Source organism: Phasianus colchicus, chromosome 32 (assembly GCF_987193195.1).
Source record: "Phasianus colchicus chromosome 32, bPhaCol1.hap1.1, whole genome shotgun sequence".
Taxonomy (NCBI): Eukaryota; Metazoa; Chordata; class Aves; order Galliformes; family Phasianidae; genus Phasianus; species Phasianus colchicus.
In genome coordinates this window covers 1546586-1566592 of record NC_143467.1, presented here as the reverse complement: position 1 = coordinate 1566592, position 20007 = coordinate 1546586, and the positions used below count along the sequence as shown (strand labels likewise).

General features: G+C 61.1%; 1 protein-coding gene across 6 annotated transcripts in view; it reads right to left on the bottom strand.

Moving 5' to 3' along the window:
• The window catches only part of NPHS1 (NPHS1 adhesion molecule, nephrin), a 79059-nt gene that overhangs the window by 28402 nt on the left and 30650 nt on the right, over positions 1-20007 (bottom strand). For all 6 annotated transcript variants that reach the window (XM_090128156.1, XM_090128152.1, XM_090128157.1 and 3 more), the window contains exons 11-13: positions 19390-19528; positions 17539-17663; positions 12271-12433 (exon numbers count right to left, since the gene is read on the bottom strand). In XM_090128156.1, coding sequence (XP_089984282.1) covers positions 12271-12433; positions 17539-17663; positions 19390-19528 — 427 coding nt within the window. The remainder of the gene's footprint in view (positions 1-12270; positions 12434-17538; positions 17664-19389; positions 19529-20007) is intronic.

Genomic DNA, 20007 nt, shown 5'->3' with positions numbered 1-20007 from the left:
GTGGGATGTGTGACCCATGGCATTGTGGGATGGATGGGGGAATGTGGGATGTGTGACCCAGGGCATTGTGGGATGGGTCACCCGGGGCATTGTGGGATGGGTCACCCGGGGCATTGTGGGATGGATGGGGGGATTGGGGGGGGGTGTGACCCGGGGCATTGTGGGATATGGGGGGGATTGGGGGGGGTGTGACCCGGGGCATTATGGGATGTGTGACCCGGGGCATTGTGGGATGGATGGGGGGATTGTGGGATGTGTGACCTGGGGCATTGTGGGATATGGGGGATTGTGGGATGGATGGGGGGAAACGGAGGGGATGTGTGACCCAGGGCATTGTGGGATATGGGGGGGACTGGGGGGTGTGTGACCCGGGGCATTGTGGGATATGGGGGGGATGGGGGATGTGTGACCCGGGGCATTGTGGGATGTGTGACCCGGGGCATTGTGGGATGGGTCACCCGGGGCATTGTGGGATGGATGGGGGCATTGGGGGGGGGGTGACCCGGGGCATTGTGGTATGGATGGGGGGATTGGGGGCTGGGGGGTGACCCAGGGCATTGTGGGATGGATGGGGGATTGTGGGATGTGTGACCCAGGGCATTGTGGGATGTGTCACCCAGGGCATTGTGGGATATGGGGGGGATTGGGGGGGGTGTGACCCAGGGCATTGTGGGATGTGTGACCCAGGGCATTGTGGGATGGGTCACCCGGGGCATTGTGGGATATGGGGGGGATTGGGGGTTATGTGACCCGGGGAATTGTGGGATATGGGGGGGATTGGGGGGGGGGGTCACCCGGGAATTGTGGGATATGGGGGGGATGGGGGGATGTTTGACCCGGGGCATTGTGGGATGTGTGACCCAGGGCATTGTGGGATGGGTCACCCGGGGCACTGTGGGATATGGGGGGGATGGGGAATGTGTGACCCAGGGCACTGTGGGATGGATGGGGGAATGGGGGGGTGTGACCCGGGGAATTGTGGGATATGGGGGGGAATGGCGGGGTGTGACCCGGGGCATTGTGGGATGTGTGACCCAGGGCACTGTGGGATGGATGGGGGATTGGGGGGTGTGTGACCCGGGGTATTGTGGGATGGATGGGGGGATTGGGGGGGTGTGACCCGGGGCATTGTGGGTTGTGTGACCCAGGGCACTGTGGGATGGATGGGGGATTGGGGGGTGTGTGACCCGGGGTATTGTGGGATGGATGGGGGGATTGGGGGGGTGTGACCCGGGGCATTGTGGGTTGTGTGACCCAGGGCATTGTGGGATGGGTCACCCGGGGCATTGTGGGATATGGGGGGGAATGGGGGATGAATGGGGGATTGGGGGGGGGTGTGACCCAGGGCACTGTGGGTTATGGGGGGGAATGGGGGGGTGTGACCCGGGGCATTGTGGGATGGGTCACCCAGGGCATTGTGGGATAGATGGGGGGATTGTGGGATGGGTCACCCGGGGCATTGTGGGATATGGGGGGGATGGGGGGATGTGTGACCCGGGGCATTGTGGGATGGATGGGGTAATGTGGGATGTGTGACCCAGGGCATTGTGGGATGGATTGGGGAATGTGGGATGTGTGACCCAGGGCATTGTGGGATGGGTCACCCGGGGCATAGTGGGATGTGTGACCCGGGGCATTGTGGGATGGATGGGGGGATTGGGGGGGGTGTGACCCGGGGCATTATGGGATGTGTGACCCGGGGCATTGTGGGATGGATGGGGGGATTGGGGGGGGTGTGACCCGGGGCATTGTGGGATATGGGGGGGATTGGGGGAGGGGTCACCCGGTGCATTGTGGGATATGGGGGGGATTGGGAGGTGTGTGACCCGGGGCATTGTGGGATGTGTCACCCAGGGCATTGTGGGATATGGGGGGGATTGGGGGGTGTGTGACCCGGGGCATTGTGGGATGGATGGGGGGATTGGGGGGCTGTGACCCGGGGCATTGTGGGATGTGTGACCCAGGGCATTGTGGGATGGGTCACCCGGGGCATTGTGGGATATGGGGGGGATGGGGGGATGTGTGACCCGGGGCATTGTGGGATGGATGGGGGAATGTGGGATGTGTGACCCAGGGCATTGTGGGATGGGTCACCCGGGGCATTGTGGGATGGGTCACCGAGGGCATTGTGGGATATGGGGGGGATTGGGGGGTATGTGACCCGGGGAATTGTGGGATATGGGGGGGACTGGGGGATGAATGGGGGATTGGGGGGGGTGTGACCCAGGGCATTGTGGGATGGATGGGGAATTGTGGGATGTGTGACTCGGGGCATTGTGGGATATGGGGTGGATTGGGGGGTGTGTGACCCGGGGCATTGTGGGATATGGGGGGGATAGTGGGATGTGTGACCCGGGGAATTGTGGGATGGATGTGGGATTGTGGGATATATGGGGGATTGTGGGATATGGGGGGGATTGGGGGATGGATGGGGGATTGGGGGATGTGTGACCCGGGGCATTGTGGGATGGATGGGGGATTGGGGGATGTGTGACCCAGGGCATTGTGGGATGTGTCACCCACGGCATTGTGGGATATGGGGGGGATTGGGGGCTGTGTGACCCAGGGCATTGTGGGATATGGAGGGGATTGGGGGCTGTGTGACCCAGGGCATTGTGGGATGTGTGACCTGGGGCATTGTGGGATATGGGGGATTGTGGGATGGATGGGGGATTGGGGGATGTGTGACCCAGGGCATTGTGGGATGTGTCACCCGGGGCATTGTGGGATGTGTGACCCGGGGCACTGTGGGATGGATGGGGGATTGGGGGATATATGGGGGATTGTGGGATATGGGGGGGATTGGGGGATGGATGGGGGATTGTGGGATGGCTGACCCAGGGCATTGTGGGATGTGTGACCCAGGGCATTGTGGGATGGATGGGGGATTGGGGTATGCAGTGGGGCGCAATGGGGACAATGGAGGTGCAATGGGGCATTGCGGGACACAGTGGGGCACCATAGGGCACAATGGTGACACAATGGGACACAATGGGACACAGTGGGGCACAATGGGACACAGTGGGGGACAATGGGGCACAATGGGGGACAATGGGACACAGTGGGACACAATGGAGCACAATGGGGCACAATGGGACACAATGGGACACTATAGGGCACAATGGGGCACAATGGGGCGCAATGGGACACAATGGGACACTATAGGACACAATAGGGCACACAATGGGATACAATGGGGACAAAGGGACGCAGTGGGGCGCAATGGGGCGCAGTGGGGCGCTATGGGGCGCTATGGGGCACAGTGGAGACAATGGAGGTGCAATGGGGCACAATGGGGCACAATGGGGCACAATAGGGCACAGTGGGGCACAGTGGGACACAATGGGGCACAATGGGGCACTATGGGACACAATGGGGGCACAATGAGGCACTATGGGACACAATGGGACACAATGGGGCACAATGGGGACAAAGGGACACAATGGGACGCAGTGGGGCGCAATGGGACACAATGGGACACAATGGGGCACTATAGGACACAATAGGGCACACAATGGGATACAATGGGGACAAAGGGACACAGTGGGGCACAGTGGGACACAATGGGGCACAATGGGGCACTATGGGTGCAATGGGGGCACAATGGGACATAATGGGACACAATGGGGCACAGTGGGGACAATGGGGCACTATAGGACACTAAAGGACACAGTAGGGCACACAATGGGACACAATGGGGACAAAGGGACGCAGTGGGGCGCAGTGGGGCGCAATGGGACACAATGGGGCACAGTGGGGCACAATGGGGCACAAAGGGACTCAATGGGACACAGTGGGGCACAATGGGACACAATGGGACACTATAGGACACAATAGGGCACACAATGGGACACAATGGGGACAAAGGGATGCAGTGGGGCACAGTGGGACACAATGGTGACACAGTGGGACACAATGGGACACAATGGGGCACAATGGGGCGCAATGGGACACAATGGGACACTATAGGACACAATAGGGCACACAATGGGACACAATGGGGACAAAGGGACGCAGTGGGGCGCTATGGGACACAGTGGGGACACAATGGGGCACAATGGGGCACAATGGGTGCAATGGGGGCACAATGGGACACAATGGGACACAATGGGACACAGTGGGACACAATGAGACACTATAGGACACAATAGGGCACACAATGGGACACAATGGGGACAAAGGGACGCAGTGGGGCACAGTGGGACACAATGGTGACACAGTGGGACACAATGGGACACAATGGGGCACTATGGGGCACAATGGGGACACAATGGGACACTATAGGACACAATAGGGCACACAATGGGATAGAATGGGGACAAAGGGACGCAATGGGACACAATGGGGCACTATGGGACACAATGGGGCACAATGGGTGCAATGGGGGCACAATGGGACACAATGGGACACAATGGGACACAGTGGGACACAATGGAGCACAATGGGACACAGTGGGACACAATGGGGCACAATGGGGACACAATGGGGCACTATGGGACACAATGGGGCACAATGGGGGACAGAGGGACACAATGGGGCAAGGGTGGGGCGCAATGGGACACAATGGGACACAGTGGGGACACAATGGGGCACTATGGGACACAATGGGACACAGTGGGGCACAATGGGGCACTATAGGACACAGTAGGGCACACAATGGGATACAATGGGGACAATGGGACAGAATGGGGCACAGCGGGGCACGATGGGGCACAGTGGGACACAATGAGACACTATAGGACACAATAGGGCACACAATGGGATAGAATGGGGACAAAGGGACGCAATGGGACGCAATGGGGCACTATGGGACACAGTGGGACACAATGGGACACAATGCGGCACTATGGGGCACTATGGGGACACAATAGGACACAATGGGATACAATGGGGACAAAGGGACACAATGGGGCGCAGTGGGGCGCTATGGGGCACAGTGGAGACAATGGAGGTGCAATGGGGCACAATGGGTCACAATGGGACACAATGGGGCACAGTGGGGACAATGGGGCACAATGGGCACTATGGGACACTATGGGACACTGGGGACAATGGAGGCACAATGGGGCACAATGGGACACAATGGGTGCAATGGGACACAATGGGACACAGTGGGGCACAATGGGGCGCAATGGGGGCACAATGGGGCACAATGGGGCACAATAGGACACAATAGGACACAATGGGACACAATGGGACACAGTGGGGCACAATGGGACACAGTGGGACGCAATGGGACACAATAGGGCACACAATGGGACACAATGGGGACAAAGGGACACAATGGGGTGCAGTGGGGCGCAGTGGGGCGCTATGGGGCACAGTGGAGACAATGGAGGTGCAATGGGGCACAATGGGTCACAATGGGACACAATGGGGCGCAATGGGACACAATAGGGCACAATGGGGCACAATGGGGGCACAATGGGACACAATAGGGCACAATGGGGCGCAATGGGGCACAATGGGGCACAATGGGACACAATGGGACACTATAGGACACAATAGGGCACACAATGGGACACAATGGGGACAAAGGGACACAATGGGGCGCAGTGGGGCGCAGTGGGGCGCTATGGGGCACAGTGGGGCACAGTGGGGCACAATAGGGCACAGTGGGGCACAATGGGACACAATGGGACGCAATGGGGCGCAATGGGGCCCTATAGGACACAATAGGGCACTATAGGACACAATAGGGCACACAATGGGACACAATGGGGACAAAGGGACGCAGTGGGGCACAGTGGGACACAATGGTGACACAGTGGGACACAATGGGGCACTATGGGGCACTATGGGGCGCAATGGGGCGCAATGGGACACAATGGGGCACAATGGGGGCGCAATGGGGCACAATGGGGGCGCAATGGGGCACAATGGGGGCACAATGGGGCGCAATGGGACACAGTGGGACACAGTGGGACACAATAGGACACACAATGGGACACAATGGGGACAAAGGGACACAGTGGGACACAATGGAGCACAATGGGACACAATGGGACACAATGGGACACAATGGGGCACAATGGGGCGCAATGGGACACTATAGGACACAATGGGGCACACAATGGGACACAATGGGGACAAAGGGACGCAGTGGGGCACAGTGGGACACAATGGTGACACAGTGGGACACAATGGGGCACTATGGGGCACAATGGGACACAATGGGACACAATAGGGCACAATGGGGCGCAATGGGGCACAATGGGACACAATGGGACACAATGGGACACAGTGGGGCGCAATGGGACACAATGGGACACTATAGGACACAATAGGGCACACAATGGGGACAAAGGGACGCAGTGGGGCACAGTGGGACACAATGGTGACACAGTGGGACACAATGGGACACAATGGGGCACAATAGGGCACAATGGGTGCAATGGGGGCACAATGGGACACAGTGGGGCGCAATGGGACACAATGGGACACTATAGGACACAATAGGGCACACAATGGGACACAATGGGGACAAAGGGGCGCAGTGGGACACAATGGCGCACTATGGGACACAGTGGGACACAATGGAGCACAATGGGGCACAATGGGACACAATGGGACACAATGGGGCACTATGGGGCACTATGGGGACACAATAGGACACAATGGGATACAATGGGGACAAAGGGACACAATGGGGCGCAGTGGGGCGCAATGGGACACAATAGGACACAATGGGACACAATGGGGCGCAATGGGGCACAATGGGACACAATGGGGCACAATGGGGACACAATGGACACTATAGGACACAATAGGGCACACAATGGGACAGAATGGGGACAAAGGGACACAATGGGGCGCAGTGGGGCGCTATGGGGCACAGTGGGGCACAGTGGGGCACAGTGGGGCACAGTGGGGCACAATAGGGCACAGTGGGGCACAATGGGACACAATGTGGCACAGTGGGGCACAATGGGGCACAATGGGACACTATAGGACACAATGGGACACACAATGGGACACAATGGGGACAAAGGGGCGCAGTGGAGCGCTATGGGGCGCTGTGGGGCGCAGTGGGGCGCAGTGGGGCGCTATGGGGCGCTATGGGGCGCAGTGGGGACCCGTTGTTGCCCACGTGGTTCCTCTGACGTCCCAGTGCAGGGTGGGGGCGGGGCGGGCGCTGCTGGTGCTGCAGCTCAGCTCCACCAAAGTGCCGGGACGGGGGGACGGCGGGGACACCGAGATGGACACCGACTGCGGGGGGACTGCGGGACGCACGGACACGGTGGGACACACGGACACATAGGGACCCATTGGGACACCACTGAGACCCACAGAGACCCCATAGGGACCAGAGGGACACATAGGGACCCATAGGAACCACATAGGGTTGCATAGGGACCCATAGAGACCCCATAAGGGACCATAGGGACTCATAGGGACCCATAGAGATCATAGGGGCACACAGGGACCCAGAGAGACCCCATAGGGACCATAGGGACCCATAGGAACCCCATAGGGACCCATAGGGACCATAGGGACCATAGGGACCCATAGGGACCCATAGAGACCTCATAGGGACACACAGGGACCCAGAGAGACCCCATAGGGACCATAGGGACCATAGGGACCCATAGAGAGCTGTAGGGACCCATTGGGAACTTACAGAGACCCATAGAGACCCCATAGGGACACCATAGGGACCCATAGAGATCATAGGGACACACACGGACCCATAGAGACCCATAAGAGACCCATAGAGACCCCATAGGGACCCATTGGGACCTTACAAAGACCCATAGAGACCCCATAGGGATGCATAGGGACCCATAAAGACCCGTAGAGACCCATAGGGACCCATAGGGACCCCATAGAGATCATAGGGGCACACAGGGACCCATAGAGACCCCATAGGGACCCCATAGGGATGCATAGGGACCCATAGAGACCCATAGAGATCATAGGGGCACACAGGCACCCAGAGAGACCCCATAGGGACCATAGGGACCCATAGGGAACCCATAGGGATGCATAGGGACCCAGAGAGACCCCATAGGGACCCATAGGGACCCATAGAGACCCCATTGGGGCCATAGGGACCCATAGGGACCCATAGAGATCATAGGGGCACACAAGGACCCATAGAGACCCATAGAGACCCCATAGGGACCCATAGAGACCATAGGGACACACAGGCCCATAGCTCCTCCCTACCCCATACCCACCCTATAACCCCCCCATAACCCCTCCCTGACCCCATACCCACCCATACCCACCCCACAACTCCTCCCGACCCCATATCCACCCCATGACCCTATAACCACCCCTGACCCTATAACCCCCCCACGACCCTATAACCACCCCTGACCCTATAACCCCCCCACGACCCTATAACCACCCCTGACCCTATAACCCCCCCCACGACCCTATAACCACCCCTGACCCTATAACCCCCCCCACGACCCTATAACCCACCCCATGACCCTATAACCACCCCACGACCCCATACCACCCCATGACCCCATACCCCTCCCACGACCCTATAACCCACCCCATGACCCCATACCCACCCCATACCCACCCCACAACCCCTCCACGTCCCCATACCCCCCCCACGACCCTATAACCACCCCTGACCCTATACCCCCCCCCATGACCCTATAACCACCCCTGACCCTATACCCACCCCATGACCCCATACCCCCCCCATGACCCCATACCCCATACCCACGACCCCACACCCCCCCATACTTCCCCCATACCCACCCCATAACCCCTCCCTGACCCCATACCCCCCCCACGACCCTATAACCACCCCTGACCCTATAACCACCCCACGTCCCCATACCCCCCCCATACCCACCCCACAATCCTTCCCTGACCCCATACCCACCCCACGACCCCATACCCACCCCATACCCCCCGCACGACCCTATAACCACCCCTGACCCTATAACCACCCCATACCCACCCCATACCCACCCCACAACCCCTCCCTGACCCCATACCCCCCCCATGACCCTAAAACCCCCCCCACGACCCTATAACCCCCCCCTGACCCTATACCCACCCCACGACCCTATAACCACCCGTGACCCCATACCCATCCCACGACCCCACACCCCCCCCACGACCCTATAACCCCCCCCACGACCCTATAACCACCCCTGACCCTATACCCCCCCCGACCCTATAACCACCCCACGACCCCATACCCACCCCATAACCCACCACAACCCCTCCCTGACCCCATACCCACCCCACGACCCCATACCCACCCCACGACCCTATAACCAACCCTGACCCTATAACCACCCCATGACCCTATAACCCCCCCATGACCCTATAACCACCCCTGACCCTATAACCCCCCTCAAGACCCTATAACCACTCCTGACCCTATAACCACCCCTGACCCTATAACCCCTCTCATAACCCTATAACCACCCCTGACCCCATACCCACCCCACGACCCCATACCCCCCCCATGACCCTATAACCACCCCTGACCCTATAACCACCCCTGATCCTATAACCACCCGTGACCCTATAACCCCCCCCTGACCCTATACCCACCCCCCGACCCCATACCCCCCCCTGACCCTATACCCACCCCATGACCCTATAACCACCCCACGACCCCATACCCCCCCCATCACCCCATACCCCCCCCATGACCCCATACCCCCCCCACAACCCCACAACCCCTCCCTGACCCCATACCCCCCCCACGACCCCATATCCCCCGCATGACCCTATAACCCCCCCCATGACCCCATACCCCCCCCACGACCCTATAACCACCTCTGACCCTATAACCACCCCTGACCCTATAACCACCCCCTGCCCCTATAACCACCCCTGACCCTATAACCACCCCTGCCCCTATACCCACCCCTGCCCCTATAACCACCCCTGCCCCTATACCCACCCCATGACCCTATAACCACCCCATGACCCTATAACCACCCCACGACCCTATAACCACCCCACGACCCCATACCCCCCCCATACCCACCCCACAACCCCTCCCTGACCCCATAACCCCCCCCATGACCCTATAACCCCACCCCATGACCCTATACCCCCCCCTTGACCCTATACCCACCCCCCGACCCCATACCCCCCCCTGACTCTATAACCACCCCTGACCCCATACCCCCCCTGACCCTATAACCACCCCTGACCCTATAACCCCCCCCATGACCCCATACCCCCCCCATGACCCTATAAGCCCCCCTGACCCCATACCCCCCCCATGACCCTATAACCACCCCTGACCCTATACCCACCCCATGACCCTATAACCACCCCATGACCCTATAACCACCGCTGACCCTATAACCACCCCATGACCCTATAACCCCCCCCATGACCCTATAACCACCCCTGACCCTATACCCCCCCCGCGCCTATAACCACCCCTGACCCTATAACCACCCCACGACCCCATACCCCCCCCCATACCCACCCCATAAACCCTCCCTGACCCCATACCGCCCCCCGACCCCATATCCCCCCCATGATGCTATAACCCACCCCACGACCCCATACGCCCCCCACGACCCCATACCCCCCCCACGACCCTATAACCACCCCTGACCCTATAACCCCCCCCCTGACCCTATACCCACCCCACGACCCTATAACCCCCCCCTGACCCCATACCCCCCCCGACCCTATAACCCACCCCACGACCCCATACCCACCCCATGACCCCATACCCCCCCCACGACCCTATAACCCCCCCCACGACCCCATAACCCCCCCTGACCCCATACCCCCCCCCTGACCCTATAACCCCCCCTGCCCCTATACCCCCCCCACGACCCTATACCCCCCCCGACCCTATAACCCCCCCCACGACCCCATACCCACCCCACGACCCTATAACCAACCCTGACCCTATAACCACCCCATGACCCTATAACCCCCCCATGACCCTATAACCACCCCTGACCCTATAACCCCCCTCAAGACCCTATAACCACTCCTGACCCTATAACCACCCCTGACCCTATAACGCCTCTCATAACCCTATAACCACCCCTGACCCCATACCCACCCCACGACCCCATACCCCCCCCATGACCCTATAACCACCCCTGACCCTATAACCACCCCTGATCCTATAACCACCCGTGACCCTATAACCCCCCCCTGACCCTATACCCACCCCCCGACCCCATACCCCCCCCTGACCCTATACCCACCCCATGACCCTATAACCACCCCACGACCCCATACCCCCACCATCACCCCATACCCCCCCCATGACCCCATACCCCCCCCACAACCCCATAACCCCCCATGACCCCATACCCCCCCCACGACCCTATAACCACCCCTGCCCCTATAACCACCCCTGACCCCATAACCCCCCCTGACCCTATAAGCCCCCCTGACCCCATACCCCCCCCATGACCCTATAACCACCCCTGACCCTATAACCACCCCATGACCCTATAACCACTGCTGACCCTATAACCACCCCATGACCCTATAACCCACCCCATGACCCTATAACCACCCCACGACCCTATAACCACCCCACGACCCCATACCCCCCCCATACCCACCCCACAACCCCTCCCTGACCCCATACCCCCCCCACGACCCCATATCCCCCGCATGACCCTATAACCCCCCCCATGACCCCATACCCCCCCCACGACCCTATAACCACCTCTGACCCTATAACCACCCCTGACCCTATAACCACCCCCTGCCCCTATAACCACCCCTGACCCTATAACGCCCCCCATGACCCCATACCACCCCTGATCCTATACCCACCCCTGCCCCTATACCCACCCCTGCCCCTATAACCACCCCTGCCCCTATACCCATCCCTGACCCTATAACCACCCCACGACCCTATAACCACCCCACGACCCCATACCCCCCCCATACCCACCCCACAACCCCTCCCTGACCCCATAACCCCCCCCATGACCCTATAACCCCACCCCATGACCCTATACCCCCCCCTTGACCCTATACCCACCCCCCGACCCCATACCCCCCCTGACCCTATAACCACCCCTGACCCTATAACCCCCCCCATGACCCCATACCCCCCCCATGACCCTATAAGCCCCCCTGACCCCATACCCCCCCCATGACCCTATAACCACCCCTGACCCTATACCCACCCCATGACCCTATAACCACCCCTGACCCCATACCCCCCCCACGACCCTATAACCCCCCCTGATCCTATAACCCCCCCCACGACCCTATAACCACCCCTGCCCCTATAACCACCCCTGCCCCCATACCCCCCCTGACCCTATAAGCCCCCCCCCAGCTCACACATGACGCTCAGCCTGGTCCGTGCCGCCGGCCCGCCCCGCAGCGCCCCCGCCTGGCAGCCGTAAACGGCGCCGTTGTCGCTGGGGCTGAGCAGCAGCTGCAGCTCCCGGCTGCTCACCGCGCCCCCCACGTGAGGAACGCCGTCCTTCAGGGGGCGGCCATCCTAAGGGGGGGGGGGGGGGGTCAGAATTGGGGGGGTGGGGGGGGATTGGGGGGATTTGGGGGGGTATGGGGGGGATATGGGGGGGAATGGGGGGATATTGGGGGGATTTGGGGGATCTTGGGGGGATATTGGGGGGATATTGGGGGGATATGGGGGGGAATGGGGGATATTGGGGGTATTGGGGGGGTATGGGGGATATTGGGGGGTTTGGGGGGTGATTGGGGGGGATATTGGGGGTATTGGGGGGGTATGGGGGATATTGGGGGGTTTGGGGGGTGATTGGGGGGGATATGGGGGGATATTGGGGGGAATGGGGGGTTTTGGGGGGGTATTGGGGGGGATATGGGGGGAAATAGGGGGATATTGGGGGGGTATTGGGGGGTTTTGGGGGGGGATTGGGGGGATATGGGGGGATATTGGGGGGGAATGGGGGGATATTGGGGGGATTTGGGGGGGTATTGGGGGTATTGGGGGGAATTGGGGGGTTTGGGGGGGATATGGGGGGATATTGGGGGAATGGGGGGTTTTGGGGGGGGTAATGGGGGGATATGGGGGGAAATAGGGGGATATTGGGGGGGTACTGGGGGGTTTTGGGGGGGGATTGGGGGGATATGGGGGGATATTGGGGGGGAATGGGGGGATATTGGGGGGATTTGGGGGGGTATTGGGGGGGATATGGGGGGATATTGGGGGGTTTTGGGGGGGTATTGGGGGTATTGGGGGGATATTGGGGGATTTGGGGGGGTATTGGGGGGGTATTGGGGGGGAATGGGGGATATTGGGGGTATTGGGGGGGTATGGGGGGATATGGGGGGATATTGGGGGGAATGGGGGGATATTGGGGGGATGTGGGGGGATTTGGGGGAATATTGGGGCGGAATGGGGGGATATTGGGGGGGAATGGGGGGATATTGGGGGGATATGGGGGATATTGGGGGGTTTTGGGGGGGTATTGGGGGATTTGGGGGGATATTGGGGGGGAATGGGGGGGAATATTGGGGGGATATTGGGGGGTTTTGGGGGGGAATGGGGGGATATTGGGGGATTTTGGGGGCATTTGGGGGGATATTGGGGGTATTGGGGGGGTATTGGGGGGAATGGGGGGATATTGGGGGCTTTTGGGGGGGTATTGGGGGGGATATGGGGGGATATTGGGGGGATATTCAGGGTATTGGGGGGTTTTGGGGGGGTATTGGGGGGTAGTGGAGGGGTATTGGGGGGGATTGGGGGAATATGGGGGGATATTGGGGGTATTGGGGGGATATGGGGGGGAATGGGGGATATTGGGGGATATTGGGGGAAATGGGGGAATATTGGGGGGATTTGGGGGGGTATGGGGGGGGAATGGGGGGAATGGGGGGGATATTGGGGGGGAATGGGGGGATATTGCGGGGATTTAGGGGGGAATGGGGGGATATTGGGGTGGAATGGTGGGATATTGGGGGACATTGGGGGGATATTGGGGGCAATGGGGGGATATTAGGGGGATATTGGGGGATATTGGGGGAAATGGGGGAATATTGGGGGGATTTGGGGGGGTATGGGGGGGGAATGGGGGAATGGGGGGGATATTGGGGGGTTTTGGGGGGGTATTGGGGGTGAATGGGGGGATATTGGGGGATATTGGGGGGGTATTGGGGGAGAATGTGGGGATATTGGGGGCATATGGGGGGGATTGGGGGGGAATGGGGGGGAATAGGGGGATATTGGGGGGATATTGGGGGGAAATGGGGGGGTATTGGGGGTGATTGGGGGTATTGAGGGGAATTGGGGGGTTTGGGGGGATATTGGGGGGGTATTGGGGGGGAATGGGGGGGAATGGGGGGTTTGGGGGGGGATTGGGGGGGATATGGGGGGATATTGGGGGGGAATGGGGGATATTGAGGGATTTTGGGGGGGATTTGGGGGGATATTGGGGGGTTTTGGGGGGATATTGGGGGTGAATGGGGGAAATGGGGGAATATTGGGTGGATTTGGGGGGGTATTGGGGGGATCTTGGGTGCGATGGGGGCATATTGAGGGATATTTGGGGGTATTGGGGGGGAATGGGGGGATATTGGGGGATCTTGGGGGGGATCTTGGGGGATCTTGGGGGGCTTTGGGGGGATATGGGGGAGATATGGGGGGGAATGGGGGGATATTGGGGGGATATTGGGGGGTTTTGGGGGGAAATGGGGGGATATTGGGGGGATTTGGTGGGATTTGGGGGAATATTGGGGTGGAATGGTGGGATATTGGGGGACATTGGGGGAATATTGGGGGCAATGGGGGGATATTGGGGGGATATTGGGGGATATTGGGGGGAATGGGGGGATATTGGGGGGATATGGGGGATATTGGGGGGTTTTGGGGGGTATTGGGGGATTTGGGGGGATATTGGGGGGGTATTGGGGGGGAATGGTGGGGAATGGGGGGATATTGGGGGTATTGGGGGGATATGGGGGGATATTGGGGGCAATTGGGGGATATTGGGGGGATATTGGGGGATATTAGGGGGGAATGGGGGGGTATTGGGGGGGTATGGGGGGATATGGGGGGATATTGGGGGCAATGGGGGGATATTGGGGGGATATGGGGGATATTGGGGGGTTTTGGGGGGGTATTGGGGGATTTGGGGGGATATGGGGGGGTATTGGGGGGGAATGGGGGGGAATGGGGGGATATTGGGGGTATTGGGGGGATATGGGGGGATATTGGGGGCAATGGGGGGATATTGGGGGAATATGGGGGATATTGGGGGGTTTTGGGGGGGTATTGGGGGAGGAATGGGGGGGAATGGGGGGATATTGGGGGGATTTGGGGGGAATTGGGGGGTTTGGGGGGATATTGGGGGATATTAGGGGGGAATGGGGGGATATTGGGGGATATAGGGGGGATATTGAGGGATATTGGGGGGATATGGGGGATATTGGGGATATTGGGGGGGTATGGGGGGATATGGGGGGATATTGGGGGTATTGGGGGGGTATTGGGGGGCTTTGGGGGGGAATGGGGGGTTATTCGGGGTATTGGGGGGATATTGGGGGATATTGGGGGGATATTGGGGGGACATTGAGGGATATTGGGGGGATATTGAGGGATATTGGGGGCATATTGGGGGGTTTTGGGGGGTTTTGGGGGGGAATGGGGGGGAATGGGGGGATATTGGGGGATTTTGGGGGGATTTGGGGGGATTTAGGGGGATATTGGGGGTTATTGGGGGGGTATTGGGGGGTTTTGGGGGGGGATTGGGGGGATATGGGGGGATATTGGGGGGTATTGGGGGTGAATGGGGGGGTATTGGGGGGTGTTGGGGGGTGTTGAGGGGATATTGGGGGCATATTGGGGGGCAATGGGGGGATATTGGGGGGTTTTTGGGGGGGTATTGGGGGATATGGGGGGCAATGGGGGGCTTTGGGGGGATATTGGGGGAATGGAGGATATTGGGGGGCTTTGGGGGGGAATGGGGGCTTGTAGGAGGGATATTGGGGGGAATAGGGGGCAATGGGGGGATATTGGGGGATATTGGGGGGATTTGGGGGGATATTGGGGGGGAATGGGGGAATATTGGGGGGCTATGGGGGGAATTGGGGGAAATGGGGGGATATTGGGGGGGCAATGGGGGGATGTTGGGGGGCTTTGGGGACACTCTGGGGCTTGGGGGGCTATTGGGGGACTCTGGGGGCTACTGGGGGGCTTTGGGACCCATCGGGGTTCTTTTGGGGTGGCTCATTGGGTTCCATAGGGATCCATTGGGGTCCCATTGGGGTCCTTTTGGGGTCTCATTGGGGTCCCATTGGGGTCCTTTTGGGGTCTCATTGGGGTCTTATTGGAGTCCTTTTGGGGTTCCCAAGGGGGGTCTTATTGGGGGATCCCATGAGGGTCCCATTGGGGTCTTATTAGGGTCCTTTTCAGGTCTCATTGGGGTCCTTTTGGGGTCCCATGTGGGTCTTATTGGGGGTCCTTTTGGGGTCCCATTGGGGTCCTTTTGGGGTCCCATTGGGGTTCCCAAGGGGGGTCCTGTTGGGGGTCCTTTTGGGGTCCCATTGGGGTCCTTTCAGGGTCCCATGGGCGTCTTATTGGGGGATCCCATAGGGGTCCCATTGGGGGTCCTTTTGGGGTCTCATTCGAGGGTCCCATAGGGGGTCCTATTGGGATCCCTTTGGGTTCCCAAGGGGGGTCCTGTTCAGGGATCCCATAAGGGTCTCATTGGGGTCCCATTGGGGGGTCCCTTTTTGGGGTCCCATTGGGGGTCCCATCATGGGGTCCCATTGAGGTCCCATTTGGGATCCCACTGGGGGGTCCCATGGGGGTCTTATTGGGTGTCCCATTGAGGGGCCCATTGGGGATCCTTTTAGGGTCCTTGGGGGCCCCATTGGAAGTCCTATTGGGGGGTCCCATTGGGGGGGGTCCCTTTTTGGGGTCCCATTGGGGTCTCATTGGGGGGTGCCTATGGGGGGTCCCATAGGAGTCTCATGGGGGTCCCATTTGGGGGTCCAATTGGGGTCCATTTTTGGGGTCCCATTGGGGGGTGCCACTGGGGGATCCCATATGGGGTCCTTTTTGGGGTCCCATTGGGGGTCTCATTGGGGGGTCACATAGGGGTCTCATGGGGGTCCGTTTGGGGGGTCCTTTTTTGGGGTCCTATTGGGGGGGGTCCAATTGGGGATCTGACTGGGGGCCCCATATGGGGTCCTTTTGGGGTCCCATTGGGGTCTCATTGGGGGGTCCCATAGGGGTCACATTGGGGGTCCTTTTTTGGGGTCTTACTGGGGGGTCCCATAGGGGTCCCATGGGGGGGGTCCCATAGGGGGGTCCCCACTGGGGGTCGCATAGGGGGGGTCGCATAGTGGGGTCCCATAGGGGGGGTCGCATAGGGAGGGTTGCATAGGGGGGGTCCCATAGGGAGGGTTGCATAAGAGGGTCCCCACTGGGGGTCCCATGGGGGGGTCCCATAGAAGGGGTCCTATAGGGGGGGTCCTATAGGGGGGTCCCATAGGGGGGTCCCGACTGGGGTCCCGTAGGGGGGTCGCATAGGGGGGTCCCATAGGGGGGTCCCCACTGGGGGTCCCATAGGGGGGTCCCATAGGGGGCTCCCCACTGGGGGTCCCATGGGGGCCCCTCACCTTCGTCCACACGAGGCGGGGCGCTGGGTGCCCCCCCCGGGCGTGGCACAGCAGGCGCAGGCGGACCCCCGCCCGGAAGGTGGCGTTGGGGGGCGGGGCTTCGAGCCACACTTCCTGCGGGGGGTCTGCGAGGGGGGCGGGGCTTCCATCAGGCCACGCCCCCACCCCCCAGCCAAACCGCGCCCCCTCCTCCCAGGCCACGCCCCCCCTCCCAATCCCTCCCATTGCCCCCCCACAGCCCCTCCCAGTCCTTCCCAGTTCCTCCCAGTGCCCCCCATATCCCTTCCCAGTCCCTCCCACATCTCCTCCCAGTCCCTCCCAGTTACCTCATATCCCCTCCCAGTCCCCCCCACGTGGCCGCCCAGTCCCTCCCAGTCCCTCCCAGTACCCCATCCCACCCCTCCCAGTCCCCCCATATCCCCTCCCAGTCCCTCCCAGTCCCCCCCAGTCTCCCCATATCCCCTCCCATCTCCTCCCAGTCCCCCCATATCCCCTCCCCATTCATTCCCATCCCCTCCCAGTCCCTCCCAGTACAACCATATCCCTTCCCAACCCCTCCCAGTCCCTCCCAGTCCCCCCATATCCTCTCCCATCACCTTCCAGTACACCAATTTCCCCTCCCAGTCCATTCCAGTGCCCCTTCCCACCCCTCCCAATCCCCCCCATCCCCTCCCAGTCCCTCCCAGTCCCCCTATATCCCCTCCCATCCCCTCCCAGTACACCCATATCCCCCTCCCAACCCCTCCCAGTTCCTCCCAGTACTCCCATATCCTCTCCCAGTCCCACCCAGTCCCCCCATATCCCCTCCCATCCCCTCCCATCCCCTTCCTGTCCCTCCCAGTATCCCCATATCCCCTCCCAGTCCTTTCCAGTGCCCTTTCCCACCCCTCCCAGTCCCAGCCAGTCCCCCCATATCCCCTCCCATCCCCTCCCAGTCCCTCCCAGTCCCTCCCAGTCCCCCCATATCCCCTCCCAGTCCCTCCCAGTCCCCCCACATCCCCTCCCACCCCCCCCCCAGTCCCTCCATCCCCTCCCATCCCCTCCCAGTCTCCATCCATCCCCTCCCATCCCCTCCCAATCCCTCCCAGTCTCCTCCCATCCCCTCCCAGTCCCTCCCAGTCCCCCCATATCCCCTCCCATCCCCTCCCATCCCCTCCCAGTCCCTCCCAGTCCCCCTACATTCCCTCCCACCCCCCCCCAGTCCCTCCATCCCCTCCCAGTCTCCACCCATCCGCTCCCATCCCCTCCCAGTTCCTCCCAGTCCCTCCCAGTCCCTCCCAGTCCCTCCCATCCCCTCCCAGTTCCTCCCAGTTCCTCCCAGTTTCCTCCCATCCCCTCCCACTCCCCCCCATCCCCTCCCAGTTCCCCCACATCCCCTCCCATCCCCTCCCACCCCCCCCAGTCCCTCCATCCCCCCCCATCCCCCCCCATCCCCTCCCATCCCCCCCATCCCCCCCATCCTCTCCCATCCCCTCCCAGTCCCTCCCATCCCCTCCCACCCCCCCCAGTCCCTCCATCCCCCCCCATCCCCCCCCATCCCCTCCCATCCCCCCCATCCCCCCCATCCTCTCCCATCCCCTCCCAGTCCCTCCCATCCCCTCCCACCCCCCCCCAGTCCCTCCATCCCCCCCCATCCCCCCCCATCCCCTCCCATCCCCCCCCATCCCCCCCCATCCCCTCCCATCCCCTCCCATCCCCTCCCAATCCCTCCCATCCCCTCCCACCCCCCCCCAGTCCCTCCATCCCCCCCCATTCCCCCCCATTCCCCTCCCATCCCCTCCCATTCCCTCCCCCACCCCCCCCCACCCCTCCCACTCCCTCCCTCCCCCTCCCCCCCCCCATTTCACCCACGCGTGACCCCCAGCACGACGCTGGCACTGCGGCTCCCCATGCCGGGGCTCAGCGCCTCGCACAGCAGCGCCCTCCCGTGGTCACGGCGGTGCCCCACGAGCGTCACGTTGGACACCGACACCGAGCCGCCGCCATCGGCCTGGGGGGGGGGGGGAAAGAATGGGGCACAGTGGGGCACAGTGGGGCACTATGGGGACAATGGGGCACTGTGGGGCACTATGGGGCACTATGGGGACAATGGGGCACTAAGGGGCACTATGGGGCACTATGGGGCACTATGGGGACAATGGGGCACTATGGGGACAATGGGGCACTGTGGGGCACTATGGGGCACTATGGGGACAATGGGGCACTAAGGGGCACTATGGGGCACTATGGGGACAATGGGGCACTATGGGGACAATGGGGCACTGTGGGGGCACTATGGGGCACTATGGGGCACTATGGGGACACAGTGGGGCACTATGGGGCACTATGGGGCACTATGGGGACAATGGGGCACTATGGGGCACTGTGGGGCACTATGGGGACACAGTGGGGACAATGGGGCACTATGGGGCATTATGGGGCACTATGGGGACAATGGGGCACTATGGGGCACTGTGGGGCACTATGGGG